Below are 17,489 nucleotides of genomic sequence, written 5' to 3' on the forward strand. Positions count from 1 at the left end.
ATCAGGCCTTCTGTAGTAAACAAGCCCACATTAATGGTAAAAGATGACAAACATCCACAGCTCATCCCTGTCTCTGCCTCCCCTGTGCCAGATGATGACTCCTCAGAGAGCGGCAGCGCCAATGGGCTGCCGGCTCTGACCTCCCCGGAGGCGCTGGCTGTGGGTGGGAACCCCCCAGATGGCAGGGCCTCTTACGGGGAGGTGACAGAGAACGGTTTGAGCGCTCCTCTGGACTTCAGCACCACCTCGTCCTCGTCCTCCTCAGAGGATCAGCAGCCGGTCAATCTGAGCGACAGACTGCTTCCTGCAGGGAGCTCACCGCCTAACTCCTACCCTGCAGACCCCAACAGAAAGTATCCCATCAAGACAGAGTACGCCAACAAGGTAAGGACAAAACCTGCTTATTATTATATTAAATGGTTGTACTAGTAAAGTTAAGTTGTGTAATTTATAACACCTAAGAGTCTTGGCTGCATTACGTAAGTTAGGTGATTCTCTGGAATTAGTAACACTGTCGAGTCTCAGCCTTAGTATGTATTATAGTCAGGTAAAGCAATAATAAGTATTATTTTTGTATTGTTTTAAACGGTCAAGTCACACCAAAAATAACACTATAGCATCTTAACCCCAGTATTTAAACTTGTCAGGTAATTATTTAACACAATGCATGATCTTTTTTGTGCTAGAAAGCACTTTGATGCACCGGCTGTTGTTTTAAAATGTGCTATATAAAAAATCAGTGACTTGGCTTGACCTTTATCTTTAAGAACAAACGGCCTGTTTTGTCCATCATGTCATCTGTATTGTATATTTTCTCTTTCAAGTAAAGAGACACATTGCAAATGTGGTGAAATAAGGCTTCTGATTTGTTTTCCATCCATTTTACCAAACATGCTTTAGTTTGCACATGGGCCTAGTTATGCTTAAAGAAACACAAAAACAAGCCTACAACTGACTGATCTTGTTATTATCTTTTAATTGTGTAGTTGATAATATACCACATTTTTTGAAAAAATGTCCTAAAGCCCAAGTTTTGGTCCACATACGCTCAAAGAAGTGTATAAAAAGTTGCCAGAAATAGTCACAACTGAGTAGACTCAACCACAGAAAAGTGAGAACTGATAATTATCTCATCTGTATTGTGTGTTTTTAGTCTCCTCCTTACAGCTCAGGAAGCTATGACTCTGTGAAAACTGAACTGAGCATGAGCGCAGAGGACTTGACCTCTGGTCGGGCACAGATAATTGATGACGATGACGACGATCACGATGACCACGATGACAATGACAAGATCAATGACGCTGAGGGAATGGACCCTGAGAGACTTAAAGCCTTCAATGTAAGTAACCTGTCAAAGTGTCTGAGCAGAGTTAAACACACATACAGATAGTTAAAAACAGAGCTGGTCATCAGTCTGCCAGGACAGTTAAATCATTTCTATTATTACCTTGAGCAGGTATTATAGCTGCAAATACCAAAGATGAAAATGATTCAAATAAGCAGCAGAAATATTGTCCTGCATTTGAGCGACGACTGTTTCCATCTCTCCTGTTTTCATCACCTCCCCCTCCCTCTTTATCCTCTCCTTTTCCACTCTACCTCTAATGCTCCCCCATCCTCCCCTGCCTTCCCTCTCCTCTCTTTTGTTTCCACTCTCACACCCCTCTCTCTCTCGCTCTCCCTGCACCCACACTCCATTTTTCTGCTCTACATCCCCTCTCTCCCCTCCCCCTCCCTCTGTCTCTGTCAGATGTTTGTGCGTCTGTTCGTGGATGAGAATCTGGACCGCATGGTGCCCATCTCCAAACAGCCCAAGGAGAAGATCCAGGCCATCATTGAGTCCTGTAGCCGCCAGTTCCCAGAATTCCAGGAGCGATCCCGCAAGCGCATCCGCACCTACCTCAAATCCTGTCGCCGCATGAAAAAAGGCGGTTTTGAGGTACAAAGTTTCCCCATCTCCACTGTTTTCTGTATTAATCCAGCAAACAATCATCAACCTTAAAATATTCACATTCATCATGTAAACATGTCGCTGACCCTGCTGGCAGATAAGACCAACGCCCCCTCACCTCACCTCTGCCATGGCTGAGAACATCCTCGCTGCTGCCTGCGACAGCGAAACCCGAAATGCTGCCAAGAGGATGCGGCTCGATGTGTACCAAGCGACGGTAAATGTCTTGGCAGTTGGTGTTTGTGAATCTGCCCAGCAGGGATTTGGGAATGTGCTCGGCTGGCTATGCATCATTAACAACAAACTGCATAACATAAACTACAATATGCATCCCAAACTGAAAACATTTCATTTGTCACAGGACGAGCCGGTCTCTGTTGACAAACCCAACACGAGGGACCCGGTCTCTGTGGCCCCGTCAGGGTTCACCATCTCCAGCGCAGCTTTTGCCCAAGACCAGCTCTACACCAACGGAGGCCTCAACTACAACCTGCGGGGATATGGGACAGTCAGCAGCAACCAACAGAACTCTGGTGCTGCACAAACCAATGGTGAGTCGCATTTATCAGTCCAGATCACTGAAGTAGTGTGGCTCAAAAAAGACATTTTAGAAAAAGATATTTAACACACAGCTCATGTATTTACAAGAATACACAACGGATTTTCTTACTTGTCTGTAGAGAATATATGCTAGCTTATATTTGTGCAAGTTTTGAATTGTCTGTCTTAGATTCTCTACCTTAAAGCAGTGGACCCAACTGGAGATGTCTTCGGGTTTACAGCACAGAAAAATTAAATTTAGGTTACAAGTTCCAACGTAAAAAATCCAAATTTAAATAGTTTTTTAAGGGTTTTTTTGCTAGCCATGAAGACATACATTACATAACAATACATGCTAGAAACTACAAGCGAAAAAGAAGTTCAGGGCATAAGAGGGGAACAATTTGGGATTTAAACAATGCTTTGCAGATGTCCTCTAACTAAGCAGCAGCCTCTGAAAATTGAAGCCAAAACTGTAGTTCCTCAAATGGCCACTTGAGGCTGTCTCCAAAAGTGAGTCAATAAATCCCCATGTTAAAATGTCTAACTTTACAGCAGACGTGAACATGTTTACAGCCTGATACAAAAACAGTTTTGGTCTGTATGACTAATTTTCCTGCTTGTGACAACTGGACAGGAGGTGAATTTTTATATAACTCTCCTGTTTAAATTGGATTAGGGCTAAAAGTTCAGCATAATTACAGGTGTGACCTGTTTGAGTGACAAGTTGGTGCCGTCACAGGACGTCACATGGTCCAGGCCTTTTACCAGACCCACCACAGCTCCAGTAACACTCCACCTCTTTGCTGATTTTTGGATTAGCCAGGAATTAGGCGCAGCCACGTACTGCCAAAAACAGCAATGACAAGAACCAAAACACTGAGCTTTACTTTCCAGAGCTGCCAATTAAGTGCAATTTTGGCAATAGCTATTAGACATTGATATTTTCTGTTACAAAGTTTTAACAGCAGGCCTGCAATGTAAATAATTTTTGTTTTAAGTGTGTCAGAAGGGCTACATAATTACAGCATCTTCTAAAAACATGAAAAAGTCTTAATGATTCAATGCATGCAATGCAAAATAAATCACTCAACAATCTCTAAAAGAAGACAACTGTGAGAAATAAAAAAAGACACCCGTCCTGATCCTAAATGAAGAAGGATATAGTGAAAGAGTAATTACTAGGAATTAGCAAAACAGCGTCTATTACAAGCTAAAGAAAAAACGTGCTCACAGTCGTCTAATAACTGTTTCTAAAGCTTTATAAGTAAACTCCCATGTAACTGTATTTGATCAGCATTGCAGCTCCTTGAGATGCAGCACAGTGGAAAAAAGACAAAACCGCTATCTTTTCCATCTCTATCACATATTAGCACATTTTCTGAGTTGGGTTCTATTAAATGTTGACTTCTCCACCCTTGTTCCCTTACAAATATGTATTGGTACCTACTGTATTAATATATACATTACACAATACAATACATACATTTCCACAGTAATTTGGAGTAATTAAACTGTACATTGTACACTGTCAACTGAAATACGACAATAATATCTCTTAAAGGAAACACAGCCTGTTTTATTGTCCACAGGACACACTGTCAGCAGTTTTTAACTCACATTTTCATCATTTCATTCATTCATTTCAACTGACAATTTCCCTTCATGCTTACATTTTACACTTCAGAACCCTTTCAGGTCTCTTCAGTGTAGCACTTTGAGATTTTGCCTAAATGAAAAGTACATTACAAATACAATTTTTTATTAATATTTTTATTATTATTAGGTCTCTTGTTTTCCCACAAGTCCCACATATTTCACTCTTTCGATTAACTGCAGCTGTTTTCAGGGCTTAAACAGACACTTCAATTACAACGTCAGCACTTTCAGCATTTCAGCTGCTTTGAATGTTTTTACAGCAGCAGCATAACAGAAAATGTATCTTGTCAGAACACAGTTAAATCATTTTTGTGTTTAATGTTTTCACATCAAACTGTTTGCATGGCAACACATCATATGTATTACAAAGTATGATTTTGGCTTTTAGAGGCCTCTCAGGATAAAGTTGTTCCCGTATTATTTGCGTTCCTTAAATCATCCTGGTTGCCTCCACAGGTCCCACAGATCTGAGCATGAAATCCATCGGCCCGAACTCCACCTCCTCCAGCTCCAACAGTCACGGTCAGGGAGGCGGCGGCGGCGGAGCTTCGGCTCAGCTCAGCCCTCCGGAGGTGACGGCGGTGAGGCAGCTCATCGCAGGGTACCGGGAGTCCGCGGCCTTCCTGCTCCGCTCAGCAGACGAGCTGGAAAACCTGATCCTGCAGCAGAACTGAGTCCGAGCCAAACCGTGCCAACACCCTCCAACCCCCCGCCGCCTGTCCACCCCTGTCACACACATTTGGGCAGACTTTCAAAGACACAATTGTACACGAGGGATACTGCAGTGCACAGTGGGTCCTGTAGGTATGAAACCTTCACTTATTCCCACATGTTTATGTATTTGGACGGGCCGAACATATCACAGGCTGAAAAATGTTTATTTATGCATTTGGTTCACTTTGACCTTAGTGCCCTGTTATCTGTAGCCATTCATCCCACTCAGTTCATTTTACCACCTGAACCTCCATTCGTCTCAGGAAGCGATGATTTATGTGAAACAGTGATGTGCATTGGTACTCGCACTGAGGTGTCGAATTAGCTTAACCACCAGATCGCCAAATCAGCTCGTTTGTGCAGATGTTTGGACAAATGAATAGTGAAATAGCAGTGAATTAGCATCATTACATCTCTCTATTTTTACACTAATGTAAAATATGCTGTACAGTGGCATGATTTGATTGGGTCGTCTGAATAGAGTAATTTCTAAATGATAACCAGAAGTCCGTAGATGAATCGCTGCTAAAAGATGTGGCGACCTGCCACTGACCTGCTAACCTCAACAGCTACTGTCAGATGTGCTGACTTACACATACGCAAAAAAAAGAAAAGAAAGAAAGCGTTAGAGAAAAAAGGGGAACATCAACATGACAGTGTTTGACAGCGTAAAGTTTTACCAGAGGAACAGATCTATCACCGTGTGGTCAAAATGATACCTCGGTTCTAAGAGACAAAGACTCATTACCCAACGTGACTTTATTCTCAGTTATTTTATTATGAATATTTCTATCACAGGCAGTTTCTCATTACTTAAAGGGAAGGAGGCTTTGAAGAAGCCTGGGTATGCAAATTGAGGTCACAGACACCTGTCAGGGAAAAAAGGAAATGAATATATTGTTTAGACTCTTGGTTTATAACCAGTGCTACTGGAGAAGTGGAAAAAGGTGCAATATTGAAGATAATCAGTAATGGTGTGCTTACTGAAGTGACTTGCTGAGGCATTCTGAGGCGTCTGATGAGGGTTCGTAATTCACCACAATCCTCTCCCGCTGTAACTGTCGAGTTGTAAAAAGAAATGATATCCCATGCAGCATTGTAGCCAATTTCAATGTTGTTGTTTGTTGTTGAATAACTGATCTTTATCACTAACCTCAGAACTGAGGCACTTTCATGTGTTGGGATCAGTCATCCGTAGTGACAAAAAAGGAAATGGGACCTGGCAGAAAAATGAGACTTAATGTTGCACGTCTTTTTTCTTTTCTTTTTTTTTTTGTGGTTTTGGGTTATTTTGTGAAGGAAATGTTCAAGTGAGTGCTCTGCAGTTTAAAGGGCACATAGAGCTCCTGTGCATCCATTACTGACAGTCAGATGAATGCAGCGTACTGGATGCAGCGTGAGCATGTGAGTGGGATGCTCAGACAAAAGAAAACTCCTTCGTCCGTCCGTCTGTATCGTCCTCTCTGACCTCAGCGGTTTCAAACCCCATCTCCACTTTCCTCATTGATACCACGTCTGAAAAACACACTGTCTGAAAAAGAAGCAAGAGACAATCTTTGAAAAAGATGTAATCGCATCACAGTTTACTCTCCCAGCTTTCTGCTATGGTGTGTCTATGTGTCTGTGTTTGTGTGTGTGTGTGTGTGTGTGTGTGTGTGTGTGTGTGTGTGTGTGTGTGTGTGTGTGTGTGTGTGTGTGTGTGTGTGTGTGTGTGTGGTCTGAGGACACACAAGCGTACACAAAGCAGATCTAGAGCACAGTCTCACAACTTTAAATGGTGAGTCACTCAGCACAAAAACGGTTGTGTGTATGTGCATTTACAAAAAAAAAATCCTTTCTCTCTTTTTTTTTCCGTTGATGTAAGTGTTGGTGTTGACAGTGTGTTGACTCACTGTTTGTGTATCAGTGGAGTGACCCAGTTTGTACAACATCAATCTGTGAAGATTTAATTCAGTAGGCTAAAACATTCCAAACAATGACAATGACTCTTCAAGCAGCCAGGAATGGCTCGCACCTTATTGATTTGTCAAAGTTTAGAGAGATATATTTCTGTATTTATCACAAATCTTATCAAATGTATCATTAATCAGTCTATATCTGTGTCATCCATCAGTTTCACCACCACCAGGCCAGTCTACAGTTGGACCTGCATGTCCTAAATGGCCATCCCACATTTCAGTGCCATGTCACGATCGGGCTGCATTTAATGCATTTACATTTAAATTCTATTATCTATTGCAAGTTTGGAAGCACTTTATAGCTCAGGATTAAGGTAACATAACACAGAGATTTGAGTGTGTCTTTACCTCATTTGGGATATCAGCTTCAGTTAGAACTGATTATAACAAAGGACAGTTTGACACAGCTCACAATCAGAGGCAGTTTTCATCTACAAACGGTAGCAAACAGCTCCTTTATCAGAGCTCAGTTTGAACTCATCAGTACGTCTCGGCCGTCTGAGGGGTGTTTCATGAAGGAGGCCCAGAGAGGCAGGGCTTGTGGGCAAAGTCTGAAACTGGATGATGTGGTTTCATAAAACCAGTGTGAGCAGGAGTGATACGATAGCCGAGTGGTCGCTGCTCATAACCCACTGGGGTGCAAATGCCGTCAGCAGAGACACTTTGGTCCAAATCCTGGCCAGGATGGATCTTTACTGCATATACGTTCCCACAGAAAGCTAACGGTTGCAGCCTAAGTCACGTCTGACACATCAAACATTGATTTCATTGGTTCACAGTGAAGAAATGCAACATTCAACTTAGAGCAAGATTAAAATATTACAGCAAAAACAGAGTCACTGCAGCAGAGTTAAAGAGAACTTTCAGCCAGATATTAACTCAGACTGCTGCTGTGCTCTTCTTCTGATTCTGACATGAGGGTTTCAGATCTGTCATAAATGACTTCATGTGTAATTAATGCTTAAAATTACAGCATAAATGCAGATGCACAGAAGGCAACATACAGTTTCATAAGTATTTACAGCAAGTTTACATTTTAGCAAAAATTATTTTGCATTTGTGGGAGCTTTAAGTAGCTGTAAGTGATATTTGTAATTACAGAAACCTATGATAAAGCAACATGAGAACAGAAAATGATTGTGTGAATCAGCTTTATGGAGTTTTAATGAGTCTCAGCTCATTGTTTAACTGTTTGTCTCTTAGATTCAAAGCGAGCACATGTTCACTCGATGCTGATGAAACCTGTCAGTAGCAGGTAAAATTCTCAGAGTTTTAAACAGCGCATAGAAGCATGGCACAAAAACCACCAAAAAAAACCAAGGAAGCATGGAAGAAACATTTCTGAGGCTCCAGATAAAACAAGAAACCTGCTGTTAGGAGTTCACAGGAAAGATTTCAATTTACAAAAGAAACACTGGAGGTTAAACCAGTTTAGTTCCCTCACATTTTTCTCATTGCATCGCTTTTGTTTCAACAGAAAGATAATTTCAATGTTCAAACAGCAGACTGAGGAGAACATATTTAACAGCTAAAGAGGCAGATTCATCCCTTTGGAGTTGGTAGAGACCAAAAAAGAGCTAAAAGACAAAACTGGACTCATATTCTTCAGGTCAGACTTTTTCTAAGCCTCCTTTCTGAAACATTTTCCCACCTTGCTGAAGAAGCCCAGACTTTGTGAAACACCCCTGTGGGCTCAAACAGACGCAATCATAGATGTCCGTGGGACCCGAGTCCTCACACGTCTTCCTCGTCTCCTCCAACCGGCTCGTCTGTTACTGTAGCCATAGCAGATCCTTTACACTTCATGTCGAACTCAGTGATGTTGAATCTTGTCTCATTCCCACAGCCAAACACTTGCTTGCAAATTCTGTCTTAAGTCTACGCTGAGCGACGTTTTAGCTGTGTGCTGGAGTTACTGTGATCAGCGACAACCACTTGTTGTCATGTTGTTGTTTTTGTTTTGGTTTTTTTTCTTCCTAATAATGCCCAATGGATTTTCTCTTTGTATTGACTAGACAATGTAATCTATTGGTGTTGATTAAAAATGCCCTGGTAGCTTGTGGATTGCTAAAGTGGTCAGATAAATGTACTGTATAGCTGTACAAAGAGTGATAAAAGATGTTTTAAACCTTTCTTTTTTTTCTGTGGGTACAGCACTGTTTAAAAAAAAAATCAAAGTGGTTTTAGCCCTTGCCTGTTTTAACTTATCATTTGGTGATGGTCTGTATAACTTCTATTGTTATTTATATTATTTCAATTGTTGCCTCTCCTGCACTGATAAGAGACTGTAGCTCTGTGCAGGGGGTTGTACTGTAAACCTGTGTGAAGCTTTGTATTTTCCCCTCTGGTTTTGGACTCAGTGAAAGTGTGATGTTTACATGTACAGTTTTTCAGAATACTTTGGTTTTCGTTTGTTTTTGTGTTTTATTCAGGTGATTTTTATTTTCTTCCTCTTTTCCTCACCGATTCCCCTAATCTGTGTACATTTGCCCAGATATTTTCCTTTTTGTTGTTTCATTGCATCAAGTGCAGATGTGACCTCTTTGACTCCTCGGTCACATGGTCAGAGTGTGCCATGACAACTGGCTGTGGTCGGCTCGGCGTTATGGTGGCTTCCAGCATTTTAAAAGGTTAATATTAAGTAAACGGGAGCTTCACAACTTCTCAAAGTGGACCAGAAAAGATATATCAAGGATTAAGATGACTTTAATCAACTCTTTTCAAATATTATTGTGGCCTAAGTGGAGAACAGTGGGGCGTAGGTACATTTATTATACAAGTGCTCATAATCTTTTAATATCCCGGCCGTGTTGTCAGGGAAAACTCCTTGTCCTTAACCCGACTGGTGCCCTGAAAGGTACACTTTGACCTGTTGTAATATCTCCTCAGTAACATAAAAGCCATTCCCCTCTCCTGGCCTTTTAAGGGGAACCCATAAACCTCAGGAAATACTGAATCTCCAAGTTAAGTTTTTATCCGCTGATTTCTTCTGAAATGAGATTTAAGTCTCTAACGAAACCATTAACATTTATATGAGATGTCTATTGTTTTGTACATTTATCATTGTGATTTAAAAGTGGAGCTTTTTCCAGTACCTGTGACTTAATATTTTGATTTTTTGGAGTGTTTATAGGTATGGATATTTATTATTATATGTGAAACTACAAAAAGACAAAAGAAAAAGGTTGAACCTGTTTCATTTGTATGTTTCATGCAAAACTGTCCAGGTGAGATTCTCTCTGCCTCTTACATATCACTAATGAGGGACCTGTGTTTGTTTGGAAATAGCGCTTTTTCAGTGTTGCATCAACGCTATGGAAAAAAAAAAGTTAAAAAAAAAAAACAAAAAAACACCAGTGGTTTACCAACAGCAGAGTTGCAAGGCTCTCCTCTTCTCCTGAGATGTCAGTAATTGAATAAAACAGTGCGATGAGCTATCAAACTGAGATCTGGCATGTGGTTTCCTTTTTTCTTAGACTCTCAGACGGAAAAAAAAAGAATGACAGAGTTCTTCACTGCTTATTCACTGTGCCGTGCACAAGAGGGCAGCAGAGTTACAGCAAACAGTGACAGAAGTGATGAACAGAGTGTAGAAAAGCAACCTGTAGCTCCCACTGATATTTAGACAACAACGTTATGCTGTTCAGTTACTGAGTAACAATATCTGAATCAATTACAATCCACTATGTGTGTTGTTGCACCGCTTTGCTCTCCCAGTTGAGTCTGGTGAGAATAAGCAGGCCTTTGAGGTTCTTACACATGAAAACAGACTGAAATATTATTATTGCAAACCCAGAAACAATGAGAGTCCATGAGTTCAAACTAATTAGTACAACAGCAAAGAATCTGGTTTTGCTAAAGTACTCTTGTATTATTAATATTAGAAAAGTGTCCCCAGAGAAAATCGGGTAAAGTGTGTGATTCTGTACAAAGACTGTCGATATTTAGGATAGATTTATTGTCCCTCTCCCTCCCACTGTTCTTTCTATCCCCATTGATCGTACACAAGACACCCTGGTGTACAATTATATGGATCGATCTGAGCCGCTTTCTTTGTTTCCCATTTACACAGCCAGGGCTGTAGGTGATATTCAACAATAAGTGTTTTAGATTAGAATCACGTACTCCACCATTAACCCTTTGAACCCCAAAACTTCCACTCAAATTTGTAAACATTCCCTATCTTCTTTTGAGAAAAAAAAAAGCCTGAATGACTCACTTTATCGTAGCCAGAAACTGCAAAATGAGGAAGAAAGGTCAGATTTTCAACTTTCTAAAGGTCCTTCAACTATCATGTGTAAAGTGCAGTTATGGTGGGAAAATTAAGCAAATCTAAGTTCAAAATTGAGCACATTTTCATCAAAATCACTTTATTCCACATTTTTAAAAGAACATTTAATTGCACCAGATCCTGTAACAAACTCAGATTGTGCCATCAGCAACTCAGCTGGGACCGACAGTCACATGACAAAAACAGACTTTTCACCTGAACTCCAGGTCGCATCTTCACAGAGCAGAGAGGTCACAAATGTAAGCTGAGAAATAAAACAAATTCAGGCAATGAAATAAATTCAGCACGGTTCAAAAACAGTATGCAGAGGAGCAAGTTGCTGGAAAATACGTTCAGCATGGTGAAATATCTTTCCAAAGCTGATGTGCAGCATACTGTGAAAAGCATCAAGTTTATAGAGGCTGTAAATATGTAAATAATCAAATATCTTTTGTATGTGGAGCCACAATATTTTCCTCATTGTTGGAAACACTTGTCGTGCATATATATTTCTAATTTTTTCACATTTTGAAAATGAACAATAAAAGACATTCCACATTAATTTTATTCTAAATTATCATCTAAATTATGACATTAGAACTCTGTTTTAGTGCACGAGACATTTTTTGAGTTCTCTCTACTTCTATCTACGGTTGTTCTGTTTCCATAGAGGTGCAGTGAAAAAACGAGCCAACAGTGAGTGAAAATGTGACAGGAACAAATAAAACTTGCAGAAACTGCTTGGACGTCAGAGAGTTAATTAGTAAACTAACTATAAAGGTAATAATAATACATGTTTATGGCTACAAACATATCCATAAAAACACATAGATGGATGTATAATGAAAAGGAAAGCTCTGACCTTCTCAGTATGGGCTGAAAAAGTCATAAACAAGCTACATATTGTTACATCAGTGTGATGCACAGACACGCTGTTTCTTTATTGCTATAAGGAAATGCTATGTATAATGATGAGACAAATGGTTTTTTAGCATATTTGCATGCTAGCATTTGTTAATTACCACTAAGCAACATAAAAACAGCTGAGGTAGTGAAAGAAAAGGCAATTTCTTTTGCAGGTGTTTTGTGATGAACCATACTGACCTCATGGTGGCGCTAGATGAACACTGCTGCTGTTGTGATTCATAAATGAAGCACAGATCGGTTCAGTTCACCCACTAATGGTGGAGAAATTTCACCCAAAACCACAAATGTGAACCTTGCTGTAGTTTCACCTTGAGATGGGTGATCAACTATTTAAATTTACAATCTGGAAAACATTTTTTAAAAATTATTTTTGCAATAAAACTAATTTTAATTGCAGTTATGCTTATAACATAAATACAGGATCCAAATGTTGTGATACGTGACTTCTAATATTAGCTGCCTTGTCTCATCCGTCCAGTCTGGTCCAAGCTTGTTCATTTGAACTGTCTGTCATTTCAAGCTGGAAGTGGATCGTTAGTGTCGGATATTTTGGCTCAGCTTATCCAGGTCTGGCAAAATTCTCATGGTCTTGTGTGCACATTGTGTTCCATTCAACCCGAGTCAGCATTCCCACGGAGTAAAAACAAACCAGCCATGACCTCTGTCCAAATGTACACTTTCAAAACACTTCATTGGGGAAAAAAATAATGAATTATCAGTAAAAATGAGTAACAGTAGGAATTACTACGAAAATCTTTTTAAGATATTGAAAGTAAAAAGCAGAACCACCGTGTCGTTTGGAGTGAAGAGGATTTTAACAGGGATTTTACATAAAAATGAAATTATATAGAGTTCTCATTAATAAAAGTATTGACAAAATTTACTAGAGTCCTGTAGTAATACCGTAATGCAAATATAGTCAAATACAAGCCACAGTTCAGGTATCTTATCACCAAAATTAGACTATCAACTCATTAGGATGTAAGAATGATTTGTGACTGTCAAATGCTATGTATTATCAATGAATTATTATTAATGTTGCATTAGTGTGTGGCAGCATTCTATTCGTTGAAAGATCGTTGAAATGCAGCAAATTAAGGAAGCTAAGCAACTAATGGCGATCACTGCAGAGTAAAATAAATATTATTTTATTATTAGAAATATTGCTCATTTTATTCAAGTTTCACCTTGATGGGATGGCACGAACCAAAGCACCTGTAAACTTCACCTGCGCTACATGCGATAAACTGTCCAACACGCAGACGTTCATGTCAGATTCTTTTTAATCTGTTTGTCAGGGTATTTGTAAAAAAAAAAAAAAAAAAAGGAACTCAAAAAAAAAAGCACAAATGAACACAGTGCAGCTCCTTGTGTTGACACTGAAAGCACCTCGGACACACGTTGACTCACACGAGGTTCACTGTTCACGTTCTTGGCTCATGCTGCCCATCAAGTATGGATCTAAAACTGGACGACACTCGAGCCTCTGCAAACATTCTAAAGCCCTTTACCTGAAAAGACAAACATCAGTCTGATAGTGTGTGCTGCACGTATCTTTTCCTCTTATCTTATCCATCCAGACCAGACTTTAACATTTGGAGGGGGGGAGTCGGATGCTGGACTTTCTGGCAGCTTTGAGTCATGAGCCAGGTGCCTTTGCCCTGGATTCTACTTTTATCTTCGGGCCACTTGACGTGCACGAGTGCCCCGAGTGGACATTCCATAATTTTCCACTGACTGTGGCCAGTTACTGGAGATCAGGGTTCAAAGAAAGACTCTGACCCACGATGCGTCGCAGAAAATATGATTCAGGGTAAAAGTCTCTCAGCTGTCGTGTTCTACATAAAACTTTTATCTAGAAATGTTTTTCACACACAAATGAACAAACAACAGTGACGAAGTCCAACGTTTCAAAACACCAACTTATACCAGACAAACAAAAACAAACACAAAGCACATCTACAAATAAATGAAACATGACCATTATCACAATAGTTTAAAACTTAGAGGGACTAATTAAGTCTTTTTTTTTTTACAACATTTATAGAGTGGAAGCACACCAGGCAGCTTAATGTAGTAGAAAGCTTTAATTTTCTGTCATTTTATGTGGTTTAAAAAAAAAGAAGAATGGTCCTTGACATCCTATTTGAGGAATACCCCAACCTGTACATTTATATGTGAAAATGACCCTTTAAAAAGACAGAGACAAGACGTCTGTTTCTCATTGGTCAAATAACTATCAAGTCAGAGAGTCTTGGTGTCTCGTTGTCTGGACACAATTATTAATGGGGACAGAAATAAAGGGATAGACTGCATATGAAGATGAACAAGTCTTTGATGGCATCAATTAAAGGTTTTCTGAAGACTGGTTTTAAAGCTTTGTCTGGTGGCTCCTGTTCATCCCTGTCTTTGCGGCGCCTGAGTCCTAAATCCCGGCTAATCTAAAAATCAGCAAAGACGTGGAGCTTGAGTGGAGCTCAGGCAGGCTGTGCAAACATCTCTGGACAAGAAACTGTCCTGTGACTGTCGGCCACCTGCCTTAGTTATGCCTTAATACAGCTGAATCAGGTGAGTTATATGTCACAGCCACAGCTTAGGCCCTGCTCTCTCTCTCCACTACAGGTGTGTGCGGCTTCCAGGAGGGCTCCAGGTGTGTTACATCTGTAATCAGTAGATGGAGTGCAGGTGGAGGCCAGCTAATCATCCACTCCAGTGTTCCTATAAAGACGGAGACCAGTCGTCATCTGATGCCGGACCGTCTTTGTCTCTCCAGTTAGTTCTGCGAGTCGAAATAGTCTGTGCCATTTTTCCTAGTTCTGCCAGTAACTTTGTTTCTCTGTGTTTAGTGCTGACTTCCGCCTGCGTTTGGTTACCTGCTTCCTCCGGTTCCCTCGTCGGCTGTCGGCTCCTCCGTTCCTCCGTGGATTCTGTCTGTGGAATTCCCTCCGTCATCAGCCACCAAAAGAAGGACACCTGTAATACCACCTGGAAAGTGCCAAAACCATCTGGGGCTCCGAACCACCAGCCTTACCTCCAGATGCCATACTTGCCACCTCCGCGTCTGTGAATCGAGAACGAGAGGTTTTTCCTGAAGGACTGAAAGGAGCCTACCCCCACAGAGGACATTTCCTCCTCACTAAAGTCAGTGAGGTTTTCCAGACCTAGCAGTACCAGATTTAGTTCTTGCTTTCGGTCGCCTGTTTGCTTAATATCTGGGTTCAATAGGTTTGCTTTCTGGGTTTCTGTGCAGTTTACTGGTAGAACTAAGACTCGGTAGTCTTGTGTTTATCCCTGTTTCTTTGTTTTCCAGTCTTGGTGTTACCAATAGTGGGTTAACCGTAGTTTTTTGTTTTTGTAATTTGTCCTCCTAGCCACTGGAGGTTCTACGTTTAGGCCGCTTTACGCGGTTCAGTTATTCTTCCTATTTCCGGTAGTTAGTTTCTGGTTCCGTTTGTAGTTCTTCGTTTACCTGAGTGTAAAATAAAGTTTCTTAAAACTGAATATCCTCCTGTTCTCATTTCCTGCTCTTGAGCCTCATGCACCCGCTATAACATTATATAAAAATCCCTCCCATACAGTTGTCATGAACGGGGAAATTAGCTATCGAGACCAAAATTGTCTTTTGAGCCAGACTGTAAACATGTATGTTTTAGCAGTAAGGGTGGGGAAGATTTACTCACTTTTGGCACCAGTCTCTGGTTTGAACACTATTGTGGTAAAAAAGACATTCTTAGAAAGTCTCTGCTTTAAGGAATTAACAATTTTGCTGTTTGTTGTAAACGCAGAACATGATGGAGGCAGTTGTCCAGAGAACGAACCACTGAATCTGAGGGAGAATTACCGATGCTGGGGATACAGACACTTCTTATCCAGCATCAAAGGGTGTGGGGGGTGGAGTTTCAGAAATTATCTGACCATTAAACATGCAGTTCATGCAGAGAGAATATGAATTCAGATTCACAATACCTGAATACTTCAGTTTCTTTAATAATAATCTGTGTCCTGCCACTTTTGTAATTTCACAGGAAAAACAAGCCTGTAATGATGCAACTCATTGTTATAAAACCTGCGTCTTTCTGCAGGTTTCAGGAACAGTAGTTTATTTCCTTTTATTTTGTGCTCATCTGTGGCGTTTAGCTATAGTGAGTGTTAAACTTTGTACAGATAAACCGACTCTGCCCTCTGGAGCAATAAAAAAAGACCTGCATGGTGGGAAATTCCCATGCCACCAAAGCCACACGAGTGTGTTTGTACTTGGCCGGGATCACAGGACATTTTTAGACCCAAGTGCCTCCCAGATACATTGCCAGGAATAGGGCAGCTTTAGAGGGCGTCCAGGACGGATCAGACCTTTTTAAAATGAGCAGTCACTTGGAAGTCTGACTACATGAATCATGTCTTTGGTCCCTCTGATGCCAAAACGTTTGTCCCAGTATGCTGCTCTAAATGCTCAGCACTGAAAAAGTCTGACTTTAATGTTTGGACAGAAAGATTACCTTACAACAGGACTAGACTGTAGCTGGACTTTGTTCAGTCTATTCTTTGTTGTCAGTCAGTGTCCACATTACAAAATGTTTGCCGTTTTTCATGGAAAAGTCATTTCAGAGCACTTACTGATCCTACTAACAGTTACTAGTAATGCGTGTCATCAAAGTACAGAGGAGAATTTCACTAGAGATTGGTTATAGGAGGGCTTTGCTACAATGATATCATGGAAATTGTGATGGATTTTTTCTTACAAGGTCTTACAAAGGTATTGCCAGGAGCCTCAAAAGTTACTTTGAGAATAAAAGATCTCCCCTCAGGATGCCTTCTGGTTTAGATGTTAGATCTTCATTCAGCCCAGTGAACATTTTCCCTTACTCTGAACGCATCATAGTGTGTTTAACCACTGTTTTTTGGATGATTTTTTTGTTTTTCTTTTATTTTTGATTTTATTTTTCTTGATTAATTGGCATGATAGGTTATTCTTTGTGTATTTATTTGATTATATGCATACATAACTCTCCTGACATTAAAAACACGACAGTTATTCAATAAACTGTGACACGTTGCATTTAAAGGAACAAAAGGATCTCAGGAGAGCTACGAAAGCTTTTTTCCTGACAGCTTTTGCAACATGAACAGACTGAATCTTTTACGACGTGATGTGGAATTTTAAAAAATGTTGCTTAAAACAATTCCAGTGGCAGATTTAGAACAGCAGCAGGTGGACGCTTTACAGTCTTGTTGACCAGTTATTATGGTAGCAGTCCCAGGTTAGTGACCAGATCTCACACACACAAGTCATTTTATGTATTATTATTCTTCCTAACCTTTACTCTCTCTGAAAGTGTCTTTTCCAGAAGCTGGTGACCCACATCCAAGCAAAGGTGATCCTTTACATAAGCCATATAAAGGCCTGAATGAATCACTTCTAATCATATCCATGTTAAACAAGATTAGGTCTGTTAAGTAGGCTGCATGTGTT

The 17,489-nt window shown here is 40.4% G+C and overlaps 1 protein-coding gene across 1 annotated transcript in view; it reads left to right on the top strand.

Moving 5' to 3' along the window:
• The window catches only part of nol4la (nucleolar protein 4-like a), a 28,630-nt gene extending 18,362 nt beyond the window's left edge, over positions 1 to 10,268 (top strand). The window contains exons 6-11 of the mRNA XM_023275651.3: positions 92 to 384; positions 1,154 to 1,339; positions 1,751 to 1,939; positions 2,049 to 2,168; positions 2,313 to 2,502; positions 4,607 to 10,268. Of these exons, the coding sequence (XP_023131419.1) occupies positions 92 to 384; positions 1,154 to 1,339; positions 1,751 to 1,939; positions 2,049 to 2,168; positions 2,313 to 2,502; positions 4,607 to 4,824 (1,196 nt within the window). The 3' untranslated portion in view covers positions 4,825 to 10,268. The remainder of the gene's footprint in view (positions 1 to 91; positions 385 to 1,153; positions 1,340 to 1,750; positions 1,940 to 2,048; positions 2,169 to 2,312; positions 2,503 to 4,606) is intronic.
• The last annotated feature ends 7,221 nt before the right edge of the window (positions 10,269 to 17,489 follow it).

This window comes from Amphiprion ocellaris, chromosome 8 (assembly GCF_022539595.1).
Source record: "Amphiprion ocellaris isolate individual 3 ecotype Okinawa chromosome 8, ASM2253959v1, whole genome shotgun sequence".
NCBI classification, from domain to species: Eukaryota; Metazoa; Chordata; class Actinopteri; family Pomacentridae; genus Amphiprion; species Amphiprion ocellaris.